The sequence below is a fragment of the Apaloderma vittatum genome, unplaced genomic scaffold (genome assembly GCF_000703405.1).
Source record: "Apaloderma vittatum isolate BGI_N311 unplaced genomic scaffold, ASM70340v1 scaffold27008, whole genome shotgun sequence".
NCBI classification, from domain to species: domain Eukaryota; kingdom Metazoa; phylum Chordata; class Aves; order Trogoniformes; family Trogonidae; genus Apaloderma; species Apaloderma vittatum.
In genome coordinates this window covers 9,065-24,536 of record NW_009729457.1, presented here as the reverse complement: position 1 = coordinate 24,536, position 15,472 = coordinate 9,065, and the positions used below count along the sequence as shown (strand labels likewise).

The window sequence follows — 15,472 nt, the reverse complement described above, 5'->3', positions numbered from 1 at the left end:
TTCCCTACATTTCATGTGCTAGGACTTCTTTTGGTTTTTTAAAGCCTGACTCTTCAGGATCAGATCGTTACATGAGACCAGCTATTTTCATAGCAAAAGAACGCAGCTTTTCTACTTAGGTTTATTGTTTCTATGGCTGGGAAAAAAAAAGCCCCCAAAATTAAAAAAAAAAAAAAGTTACTGAAAGACACAGAATTTATTAGTTTAGGCTGTGCTGAGATGTCATTAACCTGCTCACAGCCAGGCAGCATCTTGAGCTGGGGAAGTGCCATGGGGCTGCAACCCAGAGGGGCTCAGGCTGCAGCATCATCCGCTCTCCTCTGCCTGTGCTTCTGCTCCTACGTCACCCCGGGTTCCTCCCTTTCCCAAACCCCTCCTGACACTGCACCCTGCGTCCAGCCGTGCAAGAAATGCTGGAAACGCCAAAATAGAGTCATTTCCCTGCAGTGACGGGGGAGGCTGCCTGCTCACAGCAGGATAAGCTGCATGTTTGGGTGGTGATAAGGGCCCTCTGGTAATCCCCACTGGCGCCCGGGGGATTTGAGCCCCTTCCCAGGATGAAGGGACGGCCCTGCTCCATCCAGCCTAGCTCCATGCAGCCAGAGATGGCTCTGCAGAACAGGTCTCCATCCCTGGGCGTGTGTCTTGGTCAAGGAGTAATGGAGATCGGGCAAGTCTGGGGCAGACGCCCCCAGGCAGGGGCTTTGGGCAGCCCGAGGGGGTAGGTACCCACCTGTGGGGACCCCCTGGACAAAGCCAGTGCTGCTGGCAATGTGGCCATGTGACAGCAGAAGCCAGGGCTATCTTGGGCACAGCAGCATCCCTCCCACAGGGACCCTCCATACCGCAGCCTCATCTATCCCTCCCATGCCACCGGGCCACTGCTCTGCCCTGGGAGGCACAGCCCGGCTTGTAGCCGTGCTTCCAAAATCAGCAAGGACATTGGGATTACATCTCCAGTGTTGAGCAGGAACACCAGATCAAGGGCCCCTGGGCAGTGGCGTGGAGGTAGAACAGGAGGAAAGGGAACCACCGGGGCCCAGAGGCTGCGCACAGGCAGGAGGTAATTTGTACCAAACTCTGGGGAGCAGACAAGCTGGCTCATTAGCCCTAAATCCTACGTTTCACGTCATAAGAAGGCGAAGTAGAGGCAGCCAGGGTTTCGGAGAGCAGATACCAGCTTGGAAATTCTCCACATTGTGTTTCAGCGCAGTTGGGTCTCGCTGAGACAGGGGAAACTGAGGCAGGGAGCGGCTGATGGATTTGGCTCAAGTCACAGGGAAACCAATTTGAGGCAGGATTTAGACCAGTGAGTCTCACATCATATATGCTGATGAGAGCCCTGGCTCCTGTCCCCAGGCTGGGAGAGTGTCTGGAACACGAGAGCAGAAAGTGATGAAACCCCCAGCATGGGGCAGGCACCTCTGCCCCCAGTGGAGGGGACGTTGTGCTGGTCCAGGTATCAAAGCATCAGGGCTCCCCAGGGACCTGTGGTTTCGGAAGCTGTTCCCATGCTCAAGCATGTGGCCCCAGAGTTGGCAGCTCTGAGAATTTAATCCTGAGCACCTCGAGCTGCCAGACCTGTCCTCGTGTCCCCAAGGGCTGCCTACCCCGGAGAGCTGAGCCGCTGCCAGCTGTGCCAGAGCTGGCTCCCAGCTGCACGGCACAGCACAAATCCCAGGCACAGCACAGAGGAAATCCTACACAAGGCACAGCGCAAATCCAAGGCACGTGCCCCAGCACTGGGCTGCAGCCACCAGCGCTTGGCAAGGCAGGAGGGTTTTCACATGGACGCAGCAGGAGCAGGAGTAAGAAGTGGGAGCTGGAGCTGTTGGTGCCGCTGCTGCTTTCTGAGAGCTCTTTGCCTTCACCTCCGCCAAGCCCCAGCTCTCAGACCTGCACACACAAGGGCACAATATTGCTGCTCACACATTGCTAAGTGTCCTTGGTGCAGAAAGCACCGGAGATCAACCTGTTGCTCTTTTGGTCAATGCTACATTTGAAATCTTTCCCATGCTCGTATGCTACAGCCGGGTATTTTAGTGTATGGAGACAGCTCTGGGAGCGGACGTCACCCCACAGCTGGTGCTGGGCCAGGCAGTTGGGGCTTAGCCTTTAGTTTAGTCCCTCCAAGTGGGACCAGCTGGGAGAGCAGGTGGCAGAGGACCAATGGGGCACAGCAGCCCCGTGCCCTGGGGTACGTCCCCGAGCAGCCATTGGTCTTGGGGACAGCCACAGCGTGTCCAGCTCAGCCTGTGACACCACCTTCATGCAGACGTGCACACCCATGACACGCTGCACACACAGCCGCCATGCGTGCTCATGCACACGCACACACATACATGTGCACACTCGCACACACACGTGTGCACACTCACGCCTCCCAGGCTGCGAGCCAGCAGGCACAAGCTCACAGTGCTGTGTGTCACCGTGGTTCTGCCCAAACACCTGACAACATCGATTCACCGTTTCCTCTTTCTGCTTTCTGTTGTATTTCCTGCGGTGGCGGAAAATGCTGCTTTTTCTGCCAGGGAGAGCTCCAGTCAGGGACAGGAGGACGCGGAGCAAAAAGGAGACCCTGGCACCTGCTCCTCCACGTTTGCATCCCCAGGCTTCCACGTGCCAGGCAGGCACATGGCTGTGGTCTGCTCTGCCCGCAGAGTCCTAAAACTCTCCCAAGATGTTTGTACCCAGGGATGGAGGAAGCGAGGAGGGTGATGCCACCGCAGCTGCTTGCCACATCTGCCATTGGCAGCGGGAACCACAGAACCACACAGTTCTGCCTTTGCAGGAGGAGCAACTCCTGCCCCAGCAAATTCTCGAGCTGCCCCAGGGGCCCTGTGAGCATTTTGGGGCCCTTTAACCCCAGAGCCACTTCCACCCACAAAGCCCAACCTTTGCCCAGGGCACCAGCACAGACTGCCAGCAGCATGTTTCTGGACTCGTGCCCTTTTCCTCCCCCTTCCTGCCTTTGAACCCAAGCCAAGACCAGCTGCCAAGCTTAGCGTCTGCACAAGAAGGTACCGACCACCCTGGGTCGGGGGCAGTGGGAAGAGGCAGCTGTTCCCCAGCTGCTGGCAGGGCTGTGGGTACCATGCCGTGCCCCGGGGAATTCACCCCTTCCCCCTCCCTGCCACCCTAAAATGTCTACAGGGAAGCGCCTGTAAGGAAATGATGCTCAGGATGAAGCCCAGCTGGTACTGGGCTGGGGAGGTGGTTATAAAAGGAGCAGGGAGGCAGCACCTGGGTTTGGGGCTGTGAAAGGGGTTGGAGGGGAGCCCTGGTGGGATGGGGGCTGTGTCTGGTCGTGAAGCTCCTGGCTGAGCACTGAGATTTCAGCACGTGTGGGTTTGGGGGCTCTGCAAGTTGTAAGCGCTCTCTGTTTCGCTGTTTCAGGGGGTAACATCTGCACCACCCGCGGGGTGAACTCCTGCAAGCAGTGCCTGGCCGTGAGCCCCCTCTGCGCCTGGTGCTCCGCCGAGGTAAGAGCTGGGGGGAGGCTGAGCAGGGCTAAAGCACCTCCCTGGGCAGGAGGACATGGAGGAAGGGATGGCCCTCTGGGCTGTGGGATGAGTACTGGTGCCTGTTACAGCCACAAATTCGCTCTCTATCTGTTCCCACCATGTCTAAATACATTCCTCGGCAGCATCTGGCTCTGACCACAGCTGGAGACGCACATCACAGGGCTTGGGCTGCTTGTTTCTGCCTTCCTCTGAAAAATCTGTCCCTTATCTGAATGCGTTGGCAGGAGCTGGCTGGGAAATGCTGCATTCCCACTAGGAATTCACTTTGTCCCTCAAAAAAGTTATGCTTGAAAACTTAGTTTACTTTTGGTTTGCTTCTTGCAAACCCATTGTAAAGCTCTGGCTGAAGGACTTTAATTGCTGGAAGGACTGGAAAGGGAAGGGGGCCTGGTGAAAGGAAGAAACAATACCACTTAGAAGGTAGGGTTTGTGTTTAAAAGCCTTTTTTTCATTGGAAAGGGGCAGGGAGGAAGATGAGATGCCTGGTTTTGGTTACTGAGCTCAAGCGGATGTGAGAGCGGAGCTGTGGCTTTGAAATCAGTCTGCTTGGGTGGGTGAGGGCATGAGATCTGCCGCTCTCCCCTCCAAAAATGCTGCCTGGGGCTTTGGTCCTGGGGAGGTGAGAGGAGGGAGTTTCCCAACAGGATAGGAGAGCAGCCCCAGGGCAGGGACCAGGGGAGTGGAGGCTGTGATGGAGTGATGAAACCGCTGGGATGGGGTGGTGAAACCTCTCTCAGGGCTTTGCAGCCAGGAGCGCTTCCCCCTCCGTCAAGTTTTTTCTTGCTTTCTGCTTCTCCTGCTTCCGCGGGCCGTTCCCCCCAGGACTGGGAAAAACACCTGGGAAAAAGTGATCCGAGCTGGAAAACGCTGTTGGATCGTGCTCGCGTGGGCTGAGGCTTTGGGGTCACTGCGTGTCTGGAGGAGATGCCTCTGCTTGCCCATCAGACAGGATGTTGCTGTGAAGAAAAGATGGTTGTGCCCCTTCTTATCTCCCACAAGGCGTGGCTGGAATTTGCGGTGTTGATAAGGGACCTCGCTCCTCTCTCCAGAGGGGAACGGCTGCCGCGGCTGCGCTCGCTCCTTCCCCTCTGCTGATCCTGGGCTGGTGACTTGATGCTGCACTGGGAGCTGTCATGGGTTGGGTTTTTTGGTGTTTTTTTTTTTACTCCAGATCAGCAAAGGTTTCCAAAAAAGGAAATATTTCCAGTGCTGCGCTCACGGACAGACGTGACAAGCAGCGAGGGAGCCGTCCTGCTGCCAGCAACCGGCCCCCGGAGAGCCGAGCTGTGCAAGCTCTGCTCAGCAGCTTTGCCTCCAACATCTGGACCACATTGTCTTAATTTAGCAAATGAGGGCTTTTTTTCTGTGGGTTTGTTTAATTTCCCTGGGGTGGGGGAGGTCTCTGATACTACCCCCCCCATTTTTTTTAAAGGGACAGTGCCCTTATTTGTACTTCTTCCACTGCAGCCCTTTTCCACCCACACTGCCTTCCCGCAGGAGCCAGCGTTATCAGTTACTCCTGCTCCATCCTGGCTTTGGACAGAAGAAGGGTTTCATTGTGGTTTCTTGTCACGCTGACCCCACCAAGCACTGATACAGAGGAGAATCAAGTTTTATTTATTTTTCGGAAACCTTGACCACTCTTACCAACAAATAGATGATACCATCTACTCACTTTTCCTTTCTGGAAAAAATCAGCCAAGCCTTAACACTGAGATGTGGCTCTAAAATCACTTTGGAGATTATAGAATTGTTTAGGTTGGAAAAGGCCTTTAACATAGAGTCCAACAGTTAATCCAGCACTGCCAAGGCTGAGTTACAGCCTTGTAACAGGACAGGTTTTCCACGGTGTCACCCACCCTAAATGTCACCCGCTCTGGTCCCTTGGAGGAAAGGTGGAGGGAAGGCTGGACCAGAGCTGGAAAGTTTTAGCTTTAGAAGCATCTGTGCTTTGGGTCCTCCCAGGAGCTCTCCTGTAGTGAAGTTGATGTTGTGTGTGGTTGCCTGTGAGACGAAAACAGAGATGCCCTGGGGATGTGTGACCTCCTGCAGCCTCCCCACCCTGCAGCGAGGGAGCTGAGGGATGGAGCTGGCTCTGCCTCACCCTGCCCTCACTTACAGAGTTTGGAGGCAGCAATCAGGGGATAAAACCATCAGGTTTCCCCTCCTGGAGGGACCTTGAGCAGATGCTGAGCTGAAACCTCCTTCACTGCAGAGGGACAGAGGTGCCTGAAGGGGAGATGGAGCTGAAAGGGCCTCGTAGCCAAATGTCCCGCTGATGGCACAGTAACTTTTTCCTTTGCCTTTTGCCGTAGTTTTGTTGCTTGGGAGGTTCTTGTGCAGTCTGATGTTTGGTGCTCCAGGCAAAGGGGAAGGACACAGCCCTGGGGTTAAATAGCTCCTCTGTGGGAATCTGGAGGTAGGAATGATGCTGCTAATCCCATAAGACGTTACACAGCCTTGGGGGTCCTGGGAGCTCCCCGGGATCTCCAGGTATCACCCACACCCCAGCTCCACCATTAAAAGTCCATCTACCTAGCCTGTTTCTCACCCACGTATCTTCCTGGTGATTTCCCCACCTGGGACAGGAATGTAGGTGATGATTGATGGGATCTGGAGTTCACCTCCTCCAGAAAGCAGGGAGCCCTGAGGGGCAAGCCTGGGGGGTGAGTGGGAAGCTAATTTAGAGGGATGACTCTTCACTGACGGCACCATGTCCACACGGTGAGGGTGGGAGCGGGAGGCCGCGGGGGAGGAACACGCCTGCTGATGTATTTTCTGGCTAACTCTTGGCCACTGCTTCCAGAGGGCTGTAGGCCAACCAGAGCCTCCTGACACCGTTTGCATTTTTCCACTTGTTTGCTTAAAACACGTAAAATCATTGCTGGGTTCAGCCAGCCTGAACCTGGGGAAGCCAATGCCCTGGATGTGGAACGTTTCCAGTGCTGGGAGGCTGCAGGGTTGGGATCCAGCGTCCCAGGAGCAGGGAGGGAGCTGAACCAGGTGCACCAGGACTTGTGACACCCCTCTTTGCTGCAGGGAAAGGCTGTGCAGGTCGTCTGCTGGAGGACTTAAAATGTAGAAAGATTTGGGCTCTGTGAGGGAGATGGAGCAATCCCCTGGCCGGGAGGCTGGCTGCTGCCTGGCCGGGAACTTGCGGCAGCAGATTCTGGCAGCGTTGGGCTTGGAGAGAAATTCTTCCTATATTTGTCTTTATGAGAAACGGAAGTGATGGGATCCCTTCTGAATGTGTCGTGATAAGGGTGAGGAGCCGGGAGCTTTCTAGGAAAGGAGGGACAGGGCTGGAGCCTCACTGTGACTCCACACTTTGTGCTTCCTGCCGCTGACGGGCACTTGATGGCTTCTCCTGCAGCCTCATTACCTTTTTTGCTCTTTCACTCCTTTTTTGGTTCTCCTTTCCCCTGGTCAGCTCCATCCGGCAGGAAGCTGGGGAGCCGGAGATAAGCCTGAACCATTCTCGGACAGGAACCCAACACCCTTCATGCGACGGGCTCACCCACAGCAGGGCTGCTCCTTGCTCACAGTGAGGTTTCTAAGGGCACATGTCAAGAAAACGGGGGGAAAAAGTGCCTCACCCCCAGCCTGCCATGTTTACATCCCACCTCACCCTCTTCCAGCCATTCCGTGCAGACAGGCTTTCCTTTGAGCTTTGCCAAAAATCAGACCTGAGGCTCCAGCTGTAAGGAGTCAGGAGGGGTTTGGCAGGGGGTTTATCCATCGCTCCTTCTCGGGAACTGCTGCTGAGCTCCCCCTCAGAGCACAGCAAACCAAACCCTGCTCGGAGCCCCAGCAGGACTTGCTGATCCTACCTCCGAGGTGTGCCCCAAAAAGCCTCTTATCACCCTCTTGCATTAGATGCAATAAAGCAGGGACCCTCTCTCCTCTTCCCGGCGTAACCCTGGGGGGAGCTGGCTCCTGACCGTGTTCCTCTCCTGCAGGTCTTGGCGCAGTCATCCCCTCGCTGTGACCTTCGTGCCAACCTCCTGCAAAACGGCTGCGGGGAGGACGACATCGAGTTCCCCACCAGCAGCGTGAGAGTCCTGGAGGAGCGACCCCTCAGCAGCAAGGGCTCAGGGAACTCCCCCACCACCCAGATGAGCCCCCAGAAAATACGGCTGAACCTGCGGCCGGGTAAGAGCCCCCCCAAACTGCTGCAGGAAGCGGAGGTGCAGCGGGAACACCCCAACGGGCTCAGGCGACGAGGGAGCCATCGCTTTGTCTCACTTACCAAGGCTGTCTCATGTCCATCAGGGGCAAAACTGGGCTGAGGGTTGCACCGAACCCACCACGAACATCCCTGAAAGGCAGCGAGGCTGCCCGTATGCTTTTCTCAGTTCTGTGGTATCTCGGGTTTATTATATAAAGCCATTTAGACCTTAGCCACTGCTGCTGCACTCTGAAGGCTTTGGTGGAAGTCAGCTTGTGTCTAACAAGCCGTAGAGCAGCTGGCAGGGCTGGACTGCCAAAAGGTCCCTGTAATTTTCACGGCTCTGGCACGTCTGGACTGCCAACAGGTCCCTGTAATTTTCCAGGCTCTTTTCAGCCAGGCGGGCTGGAGCCAATTAACTGTTATGGTCGGCTGCCAGTATCAAGGAGTTTCGAGCGATGTCAGGCAGGAGGCAAAACTAACAGGCATTGCTCACCCCAGGTCACAAAACTTGTTTTGCGGAACGTGGAGCGAGCGGTGCCGTCACCGTGCACTGCCCCACACGTAGCCCACCCGTGGCCATCCACTCATGGATGCCTCTCCCAGTCGCAGCAGGAAAAAGTCGGGTTCCCTGTGCTCATTAAAGGTCTGGGGGCAGATATCGGTGCACGACAGCACCGCTGTGCACATCCCTGGGCCTGGCCAAGATGAGTTCTCACCCATCTGAGTGACAGAATTCAAAGTGTCCCCATGCAATGGGGATGTGTAACTGCTAAGTGGTCCGTGCTTCATTTAGGGCTAAAGGCATTTGGCAGCTGATGTGCTGCTCTGGAGAAGAACAGGAGCAGTGTGCAATGCCCCAAGTCTCTGTTCCTTGGAAACAGTAGAAGAAAACCCTGGCTTGATATCACCCAACCAAGACAACCTGGCACGAGTCATCTGCCTTGACTAATGAATCGAGACCAAACATTAAGGATATAAGCAGGGCAGGTCACAGCCCATGTCCCGCAGGCTCTGTGTCCTCCTGGGGTTAGCTCAACACGGAGGAATAGGTGGTCTCTGAGCACAAAGTTGGGCCCCCCGACTACGTAGTGCTCCAGCAGTACAGCTGGAGGGGGGGATGGAGCATTTTGGAGTCTCATAGATTTTGAACCTTTCTCCATCCTGAAAGTCGGAATGTGACATGCAGATTTAGAAGGAAATATGAAAACAATAGCAGCTTAACCCCAATTAAAGCTTTTATCCTTGACATTTGAGGTGTCCTGACAAGGCTGCAGCTGTGCCCCAGCTTACACTTCAAAGAAGTCGCTTCAGAGAACAGCAAGAAAGAACTTTTGTCTCTTTTAAAAGACAAAAAGTAAAGGTCTACCCAAAGCATTTTCATTTTCATTTTGTTTATTTTTTTTAAAGTGCAAGAGTCATCAGAACTGGTCTGTTCCCCAGAAGATTCTGTCTAGGGAGGTTTTGGTTTCAATGGAAAATGTTTCACCAAAAATTTCCCAGGAGCTGCTGGGAGGAGCCAAGAGGAGAGGGAAGTACCAGGGATGGGGGAGGCCCTGAGAGATGCTCTGAGTCCTTGGGAGCTCAGAGAAGTCCAAAGCAGCTGGGCAGCCCCTGGTAGTCCCTGTAAGACCTGCTGCCCACGTGCTGAGTGTTTCCCTCATGCAGCGTGTGTTGGTCATGCTGTTCATGCAGAGCAACTTGGGGGATAAGCTCTGAGCAGGAGGATCTGCTCACGTCCTGGTAACGAAAGGTCTGGAGAAGAGGAGCCAAGAGCTACACTGGCCATGTCCGAGGGGTGCAGAGGATATCTCCCATGCAAGCACCCTGCCCTGAGGGCTTTGCCCCTTCCTGTCTGTGGAACTGTGATGTTCTCCTCTCAGCAGCTTTAAACAATCTCCTTGGGTTCCTGCTCACCCCTAGGCTGACTTTCTCCCCAGTCCTGTGGTGGCCTCCCTTTGTTCCTCCCAGGAGAGGATCTCTCACTCCACTGCCCTTTCACATTACAGATGACTCCCAGATCTTTCGCGTCCAAGTGCGTCAAGTGGAAGACTACCCTGTGGACATCTACTACCTGATGGACCTGTCCAACTCCATGAAGGATGATCTGCAAAACATCCAGAACCTGGGCACAAAGCTGGCCAGCGAGATGCGCAAGCTCACCAGCAACCTACGCATCGGCTTTGGGGCCTTTGTGGACAAGCCCATTTCCCCCTACATGTATATCTCTCCTCCACAAGCCATCAAGAACCCTTGCTATGAGTAAGTCCCAGGCTTGGGGGTCCTGTAAGGGACAGAAGTTAACGGGATGTCACTGGAATGTGGCTGGAAACCCATACCAATGGATTTCAGGAGGGAGTTGGGTGCTTAATTTGGGGCAAAGTTTAAACCTTACTGCACTCTGTGTTCTGCTGGTACAGGGAGGAGGAGCAGGTCTAGACTAAAAGTATGATCATGACTCACTTAAGGGAACAAATATTTTACACCATTTTTTCAGGAGAGATGTTAAAGTTCAAATTAAGTCACTCCTAAAAATCTCAGCAGGACAGAGGCTGGGCGCTGAGCTGAACCCAGCATCTCTAGAATAGGTGATTGATTTTTACAAGGTCCTTCACCAGCCTCCAGCTGTGTTCTTGGGCTCTTGGAGTGGTTGAGTCCCTCCAACATATCCTGGGCAGGACCTTTGGACGTGGGATGGCTGCAGGGCAGCGGTGGGAGTTGGAAGAGTCCCGTGACCCTCGTGCCCTGACTGCTCTCCTCACACAGGATTGCAGAAACCTGCCTGCCCATGTTTGGTTACAAACATGTCCTGTCTCTCACGGACGAGGTGACTCGCTTCAACGAGGAGGTGCAGAAGCAGAACGTCTCACGGAACCGTGATGCGCCCGAGGGCGGCTTCGATGCCATCATCCAGGCCACTGTGTGTGATGTAAGGAGCAAGAAAACCTGGCTGAGGCTGGGAGAGAGTCATCAGGCTGAGCCTGGTGGGTTAGCAGAGACCACCCAAACCCCACATGGACAGGACTGTAAGACCGTGGAGCTGCTGTGGGGCTCCGTTCTGGGGAGGGCAAACATTCAGCTAAGGCATTTCTAGACCAATAGCCAGGGCAAAGGAAGAGCAGGAGCCTTCCATGGTCCTGGGAGGAGAAAGGAGCAGAGCAGGTGCTCAGGAGCTGCTGCTGATCCCATGTCAGCCCTGCAAGAACCAGCCCAGAAGGGACATTTTTCTGTGAATGTCCCTTGGTTTTGTTGGAAATGGAAGGGATTGCATCCCTCTGGTCATTAGCCACCTTGATTAACACTCCAGCAAATTAAAACCTATCTTTCACCTGTACAAGCAGTCCATGTCCACCAGCCAGGTTCCACAGCCCACCCCACCCTGCAGCACTTCCCTGGGAGAGTGACTGCCCTCAGGTACCCCTGCAGTGGCAGGTTGGTCCCTAGAGCCAAGCCATGTCCTGGGGTGGCAGCAAAGGCAGCAGCAGGGTCCTGGCACGTGCTGCCACGTGACTGGGAGCTGCCTTTCTCTGCAGAAGAAAATCGGATGGAGGAACGACGCTTCCCACCTACTTGTCTTCACAACGGATGCCAAGACCCACATCGCGCTGGACGGCAGGCTGGCTGGCATCGTGCAGCCCAATGATGCCCAGTGCCACATTGACGAGGATAATTTCTACTCTGCCTCCACCACGCTGGTAAATCCCAACTCACGTGTAGGGTTTTGGAGCCTAGAGCTCCTGTTAAGGGTCCGTATTGGATGGGAAAGGTGGTCCAGCCCTGGTTGAAGAGCACATTGGGATCCAGCATGGTTAAGGGCACGTTTTTCTAGGACTCCTCTCTTCTTCCACAGGACTATCCCTCTCTGGGCCTGATGACTGAGAAACTCTCACAGAAGAATATCAACTTGATCTTTGCAGTGACGGATACGGTTGTTGGCCTCTACCAGGTAAAAGCAGCCACCTCAGGGAGCTGGTGGGTCCTAAGGAACACCCTTTGCAGCTGTATGTGAGGGGCTCACACATATCAAAGCTCCTTGGGAAACTCCTGTGTGCCCAGACAGGGTGTGGCCCAGCCATGACACGTTCACACCTCACGAGCAGACCATGCTTATGATATTTCTCCAGAACTACAGTGAGCTGATCCCAGGCACAACTGTGGGCACCTTGTCCAGAGACTCCAGCAATGTCCTGCAGCTCATAGTGGACGCTTATGGGGTGAGTGCACAGTGTGATGGTCCCACAGCAGCTCGCTCCCTCCCAAAAGAGCCACTGCTTCACAGATTTGGCAGCCTCTCCAGCCCTGAGCATCCTCCCTGGACCAGCTGTGAGCATCTGCCTCCACCCATACATGCTGGGACCTCGGGGAAGGGAGATCACTGTGTCGCCCAGCCCCTTCCTATCAAAGTCATTTCCAAGTCCTGAGAGACTCAGGGCTTCATTCCCTTGTGCACGGGAGGATCTCTGAGTGGGTGCCCCCGCACCAGTACTGAGCCCTGCCCAGCCTGTGCAGTTGTCTTCATCGCTCCTCTCTCCTCCTCCAGAAAATCCGCTCCAAGGTGGAGCTGGAGGTGCGTGACCTCCCTGAAGAGCTGTCCCTGTCCTTCAATGCCACCTGTCTCAACGATGAGGTCATCCCCGGGCTCAAGTCTTGCATGGGGCTCAAGATTGGGGACACGGTGAGGATCCTCTTCGTGGGCTTGGGTTTTCTCCTCCTCTATGTTAGCAGCGCTGCCACCTCACCTGATGCTCTCCACCACTCTCATCTGCTTGTGTTACCACCACCTGGGTGACACAAACCCTGTAATCTTTGCAGTGGAAAGAGGAGTCCACCTGGGTGGGTGCAAGGAAGAAAAAACTTTTTTGAGTCTGTGGGATGCAGAATCTGTGATTCTCTAGCTCAGCCCAGGCTGCTGGCCACAGTATATGGGATTTAGCCTAGTTACTGTGGTAGGCAGGTGCCCTGGCCCAACCTGTGCTGGGTCAGCTCTGAAAAGCCTGAAGAGGGCTGGCAGGTCCCATTTCTGGGCTCCCTAAGCTTGGACATGGCCCAAAGCAGGTACCCCAGTACCATGCTGGTGGTATTGACACCCAGATGCACTCCTCTGCCTTCCAGGTGAGCTTTAGCATCGAGGCCAAGGTACGGGGGTGCCCACAGGAGCGCCAGAAATCCTTCACCATCAAACCTGTGGGCTTCGAGGACAGCTTGACGGTGGTGGTGGACTTCAACTGCAACTGCTCCTGCGAGAGCCAAGCCGAGGCCAACAGCTCGTCCTGCAGCCGTGGCAATGGCACGCTGGAGTGCGGCGTGTGCCGCTGCAACCCCGGGCGCCTGGGCTCACACTGCGAGTGCTCGGAGCAGGAGTACAACCCCTCGCAGCAGGACAACTGCAGCCCCCGGCCGGGACAGCCCCTCTGCAGCCAGCGCGGCGAGTGCATCTGCGGGCAGTGCGTGTGCCACAGCAGCGACTTCGGGAAGGTGACGGGCAAGTACTGTGAGTGCGACGACTTCTCCTGCGTCCGCTTCAAGGGCCAGATGTGCTCGGGTGAGTGCTGGGCTCAGGGAGGGGACGCAGCTCAGGGCGTTCATGTTGCTCAAACTCATGGATGAGGGAGACACCAGTTATATTGGGGCTTGTCCCAGGTGTTGTCCCCACCTCTGGCTTGCTCAGCTCTTTCTCTCCCTGGGTCTGAAGTGATGCCAGGTGAATTATTCCGTTTTCTGCAGCAGGTATCGCTTCTAGTGCCTGAGAGCTGTGGCAGGGTGATGGGCTAGAGGGTTAAAAAGCAGACCGTGGTCACTGCTTAGACTCAAGAGCCCTAACAGAGCACTCGAGGAAGCAGCTCTGGGGTGCTCAGGGCAGGGACACTGCCTGAATCGCAGCCAACCCATGAGATATATTGCCTTGGAGGAGGAAACCCCAGGGTGAAGGGAGAGGGGTAGGGAGAGGCTATTTCTATCCTCAGTCCAGTTCTTGAAGACTTCTCGTTGATGAAAATATTGGGGAAGCAAATCCTTCCCCCTCGCTGGCCTTTACAGCCTTTCCCCTCCTGAATACTCATCTTTTCCATGTGTTACCAGATTTCCCTGCTTCTGCTCTCAGTAGAGGGGAAACAGGACCAGGTCCTTGGGTACTGCTCTCGCGGCAGGGACCAGGGAAGGAGCCTCTCTTTGCAAAACACCTGTCCCAACAGCGGTTTCATGTGTGAACGCCGGTGCTCTGCCCCATTCCCTGTTGTTTCAGGCAAAGCAAGAGGGGTGGCAGTGCCTGAGACTGGGCCATGAAGTTGTGGCATGTCCCCTCCAGGAGCAGAGCACTCCAAAACTGATTAAAGGGGGGAATAAGAGAGGAATAGCAACTCCCTTTCCTATTCCCAGCCTCCCTCTGTGAGCCCAGGTGAGGCAGCTGCTAATGCAGTGCCAAAAATCCACCACTTTTCTGCTGAGAACCCAAAAATCCCTGGGAAAATGTCAGTGGCCAAAGCTGATGCCGCTCTGCTGGAATCCAGCCTGGGTGAGACAAAACCTGGCCAGATGACACTCTGTTCCTGCTCCCCAGTGTCCCCAACTGGAGTTTTTGGGACCCCACCTGCCCCTCAGCCCAACTCCATGATTGCCTCTGAGCTGCTGGGATTGATCCTTTATCGTAACAACTTGCTGATAATGGTGGAAATGCTGGGATTTTCCCCCACCCTCAGCGGTCGGTGACCTCAGGGAGCCGGGTGCCTGTCCTTGCTCCCGCTGCCTGTTTGCACAAGGGCTGCCAGGACGGAGGAAGGGCGATGATGACAAAGAGCTGCCCGCAGCCTGGGTGAGCTGTTAATTAACCCAATCTGTCTGACCTCGTTGGCATCGATCTCGACTCATTGAGCCGCTTCTCCTCAGCCTCCCCCGACCGTTTCTGTGCCTTGTCACCCAGTGCAGCACAGATTTCCTGTGACTCAGCCCTAGTTCCTTAATAGAGTTACACATTTATTTCTCATGCTGGTGCCTCCGAGGCCATGGCAGGGACGGTGCCCAGCCGATCCCACACTGGAAGCAGTGTTTGGGGCTTGGGACAGGTCGGCGCGTGCCGGCTCCATGGTGTTTCCAGCGCTCACCACGTCTTGTGTTTGAGCCAAGATCAAACCACAATCCAAATAGCTCCAGGCTTTGGCAAGGTTTGAGCACGTCTGTCTGTCTGTCTGATTAAACCAGTCTCGGCAAGCATGCAGAGCTTGTTGGGCTTTTCCCAGCAGTCGGCTCCCCCTACCTGGTTCGAGGCTGGGATTTGAAGATTTTAGCTGGATGTCTTGACTCAAGCTGAAATTAAAAGCCAAAGCTTGACTAGCTCAGAGACAGATCTGACTGAGCATTTCCAGCTGCTGCTGCCAACCTGCCAGAGCTGGGGCAGATCAGCCTGAAATTTGGCGCTTTTTTTCCTTGTTTGGGTGGAATAAGAAGAGTGTTGGGGATTTGGCGAAGAATGAGATATAGTGCGAGCTGTTGTGCGTCCCACCTCAAGGCCAAGGGAGAAAGGGGTTGTCCTGGGCAGCTGGTCTGCCTTGCCGTGTCCACAGAGGTGGAGCTGCTGCTCTGGGCAGATGGCCGTCTCGTATGGGTGATGGCTAATGGGATCTATGGGGACGCTTGGGGGTCCTGACGCTCTCTGGGTTGTCCCCAGGCCATGGGAAGTGCAGCTGCGGGGACTGTCTGTGCGACTCGGACTGGACCGGTGACTACTGCAACTGCACCACCCGCACCGACACGTGCATGTCCAGCAACGGGCTGGCGTGCAGCGGCC

The 15,472-nt window shown here is 55.2% G+C and overlaps 1 protein-coding gene across 1 annotated transcript in view; it reads left to right on the top strand.

Moving 5' to 3' along the window:
* The window catches only part of ITGB3 (integrin, beta 3 (platelet glycoprotein IIIa, antigen CD61)), a 19,114-nt gene that overhangs the window by 1,377 nt on the left and 2,265 nt on the right, over positions 1–15,472 (top strand). The window contains exons 2-11 of the mRNA XM_009874452.1: positions 3,397–3,482; positions 7,484–7,676; positions 9,702–9,954; positions 10,459–10,621; positions 11,226–11,387; positions 11,543–11,638; positions 11,817–11,906; positions 12,233–12,367; positions 12,805–13,234; positions 15,353–15,469. Coding sequence (XP_009872754.1) covers positions 3,397–3,482; positions 7,484–7,676; positions 9,702–9,954; positions 10,459–10,621; positions 11,226–11,387; positions 11,543–11,638; positions 11,817–11,906; positions 12,233–12,367; positions 12,805–13,234; positions 15,353–15,469 — 1,725 coding nt within the window. The remainder of the gene's footprint in view (positions 1–3,396; positions 3,483–7,483; positions 7,677–9,701; positions 9,955–10,458; positions 10,622–11,225; positions 11,388–11,542; positions 11,639–11,816; positions 11,907–12,232; positions 12,368–12,804; positions 13,235–15,352; positions 15,470–15,472) is intronic.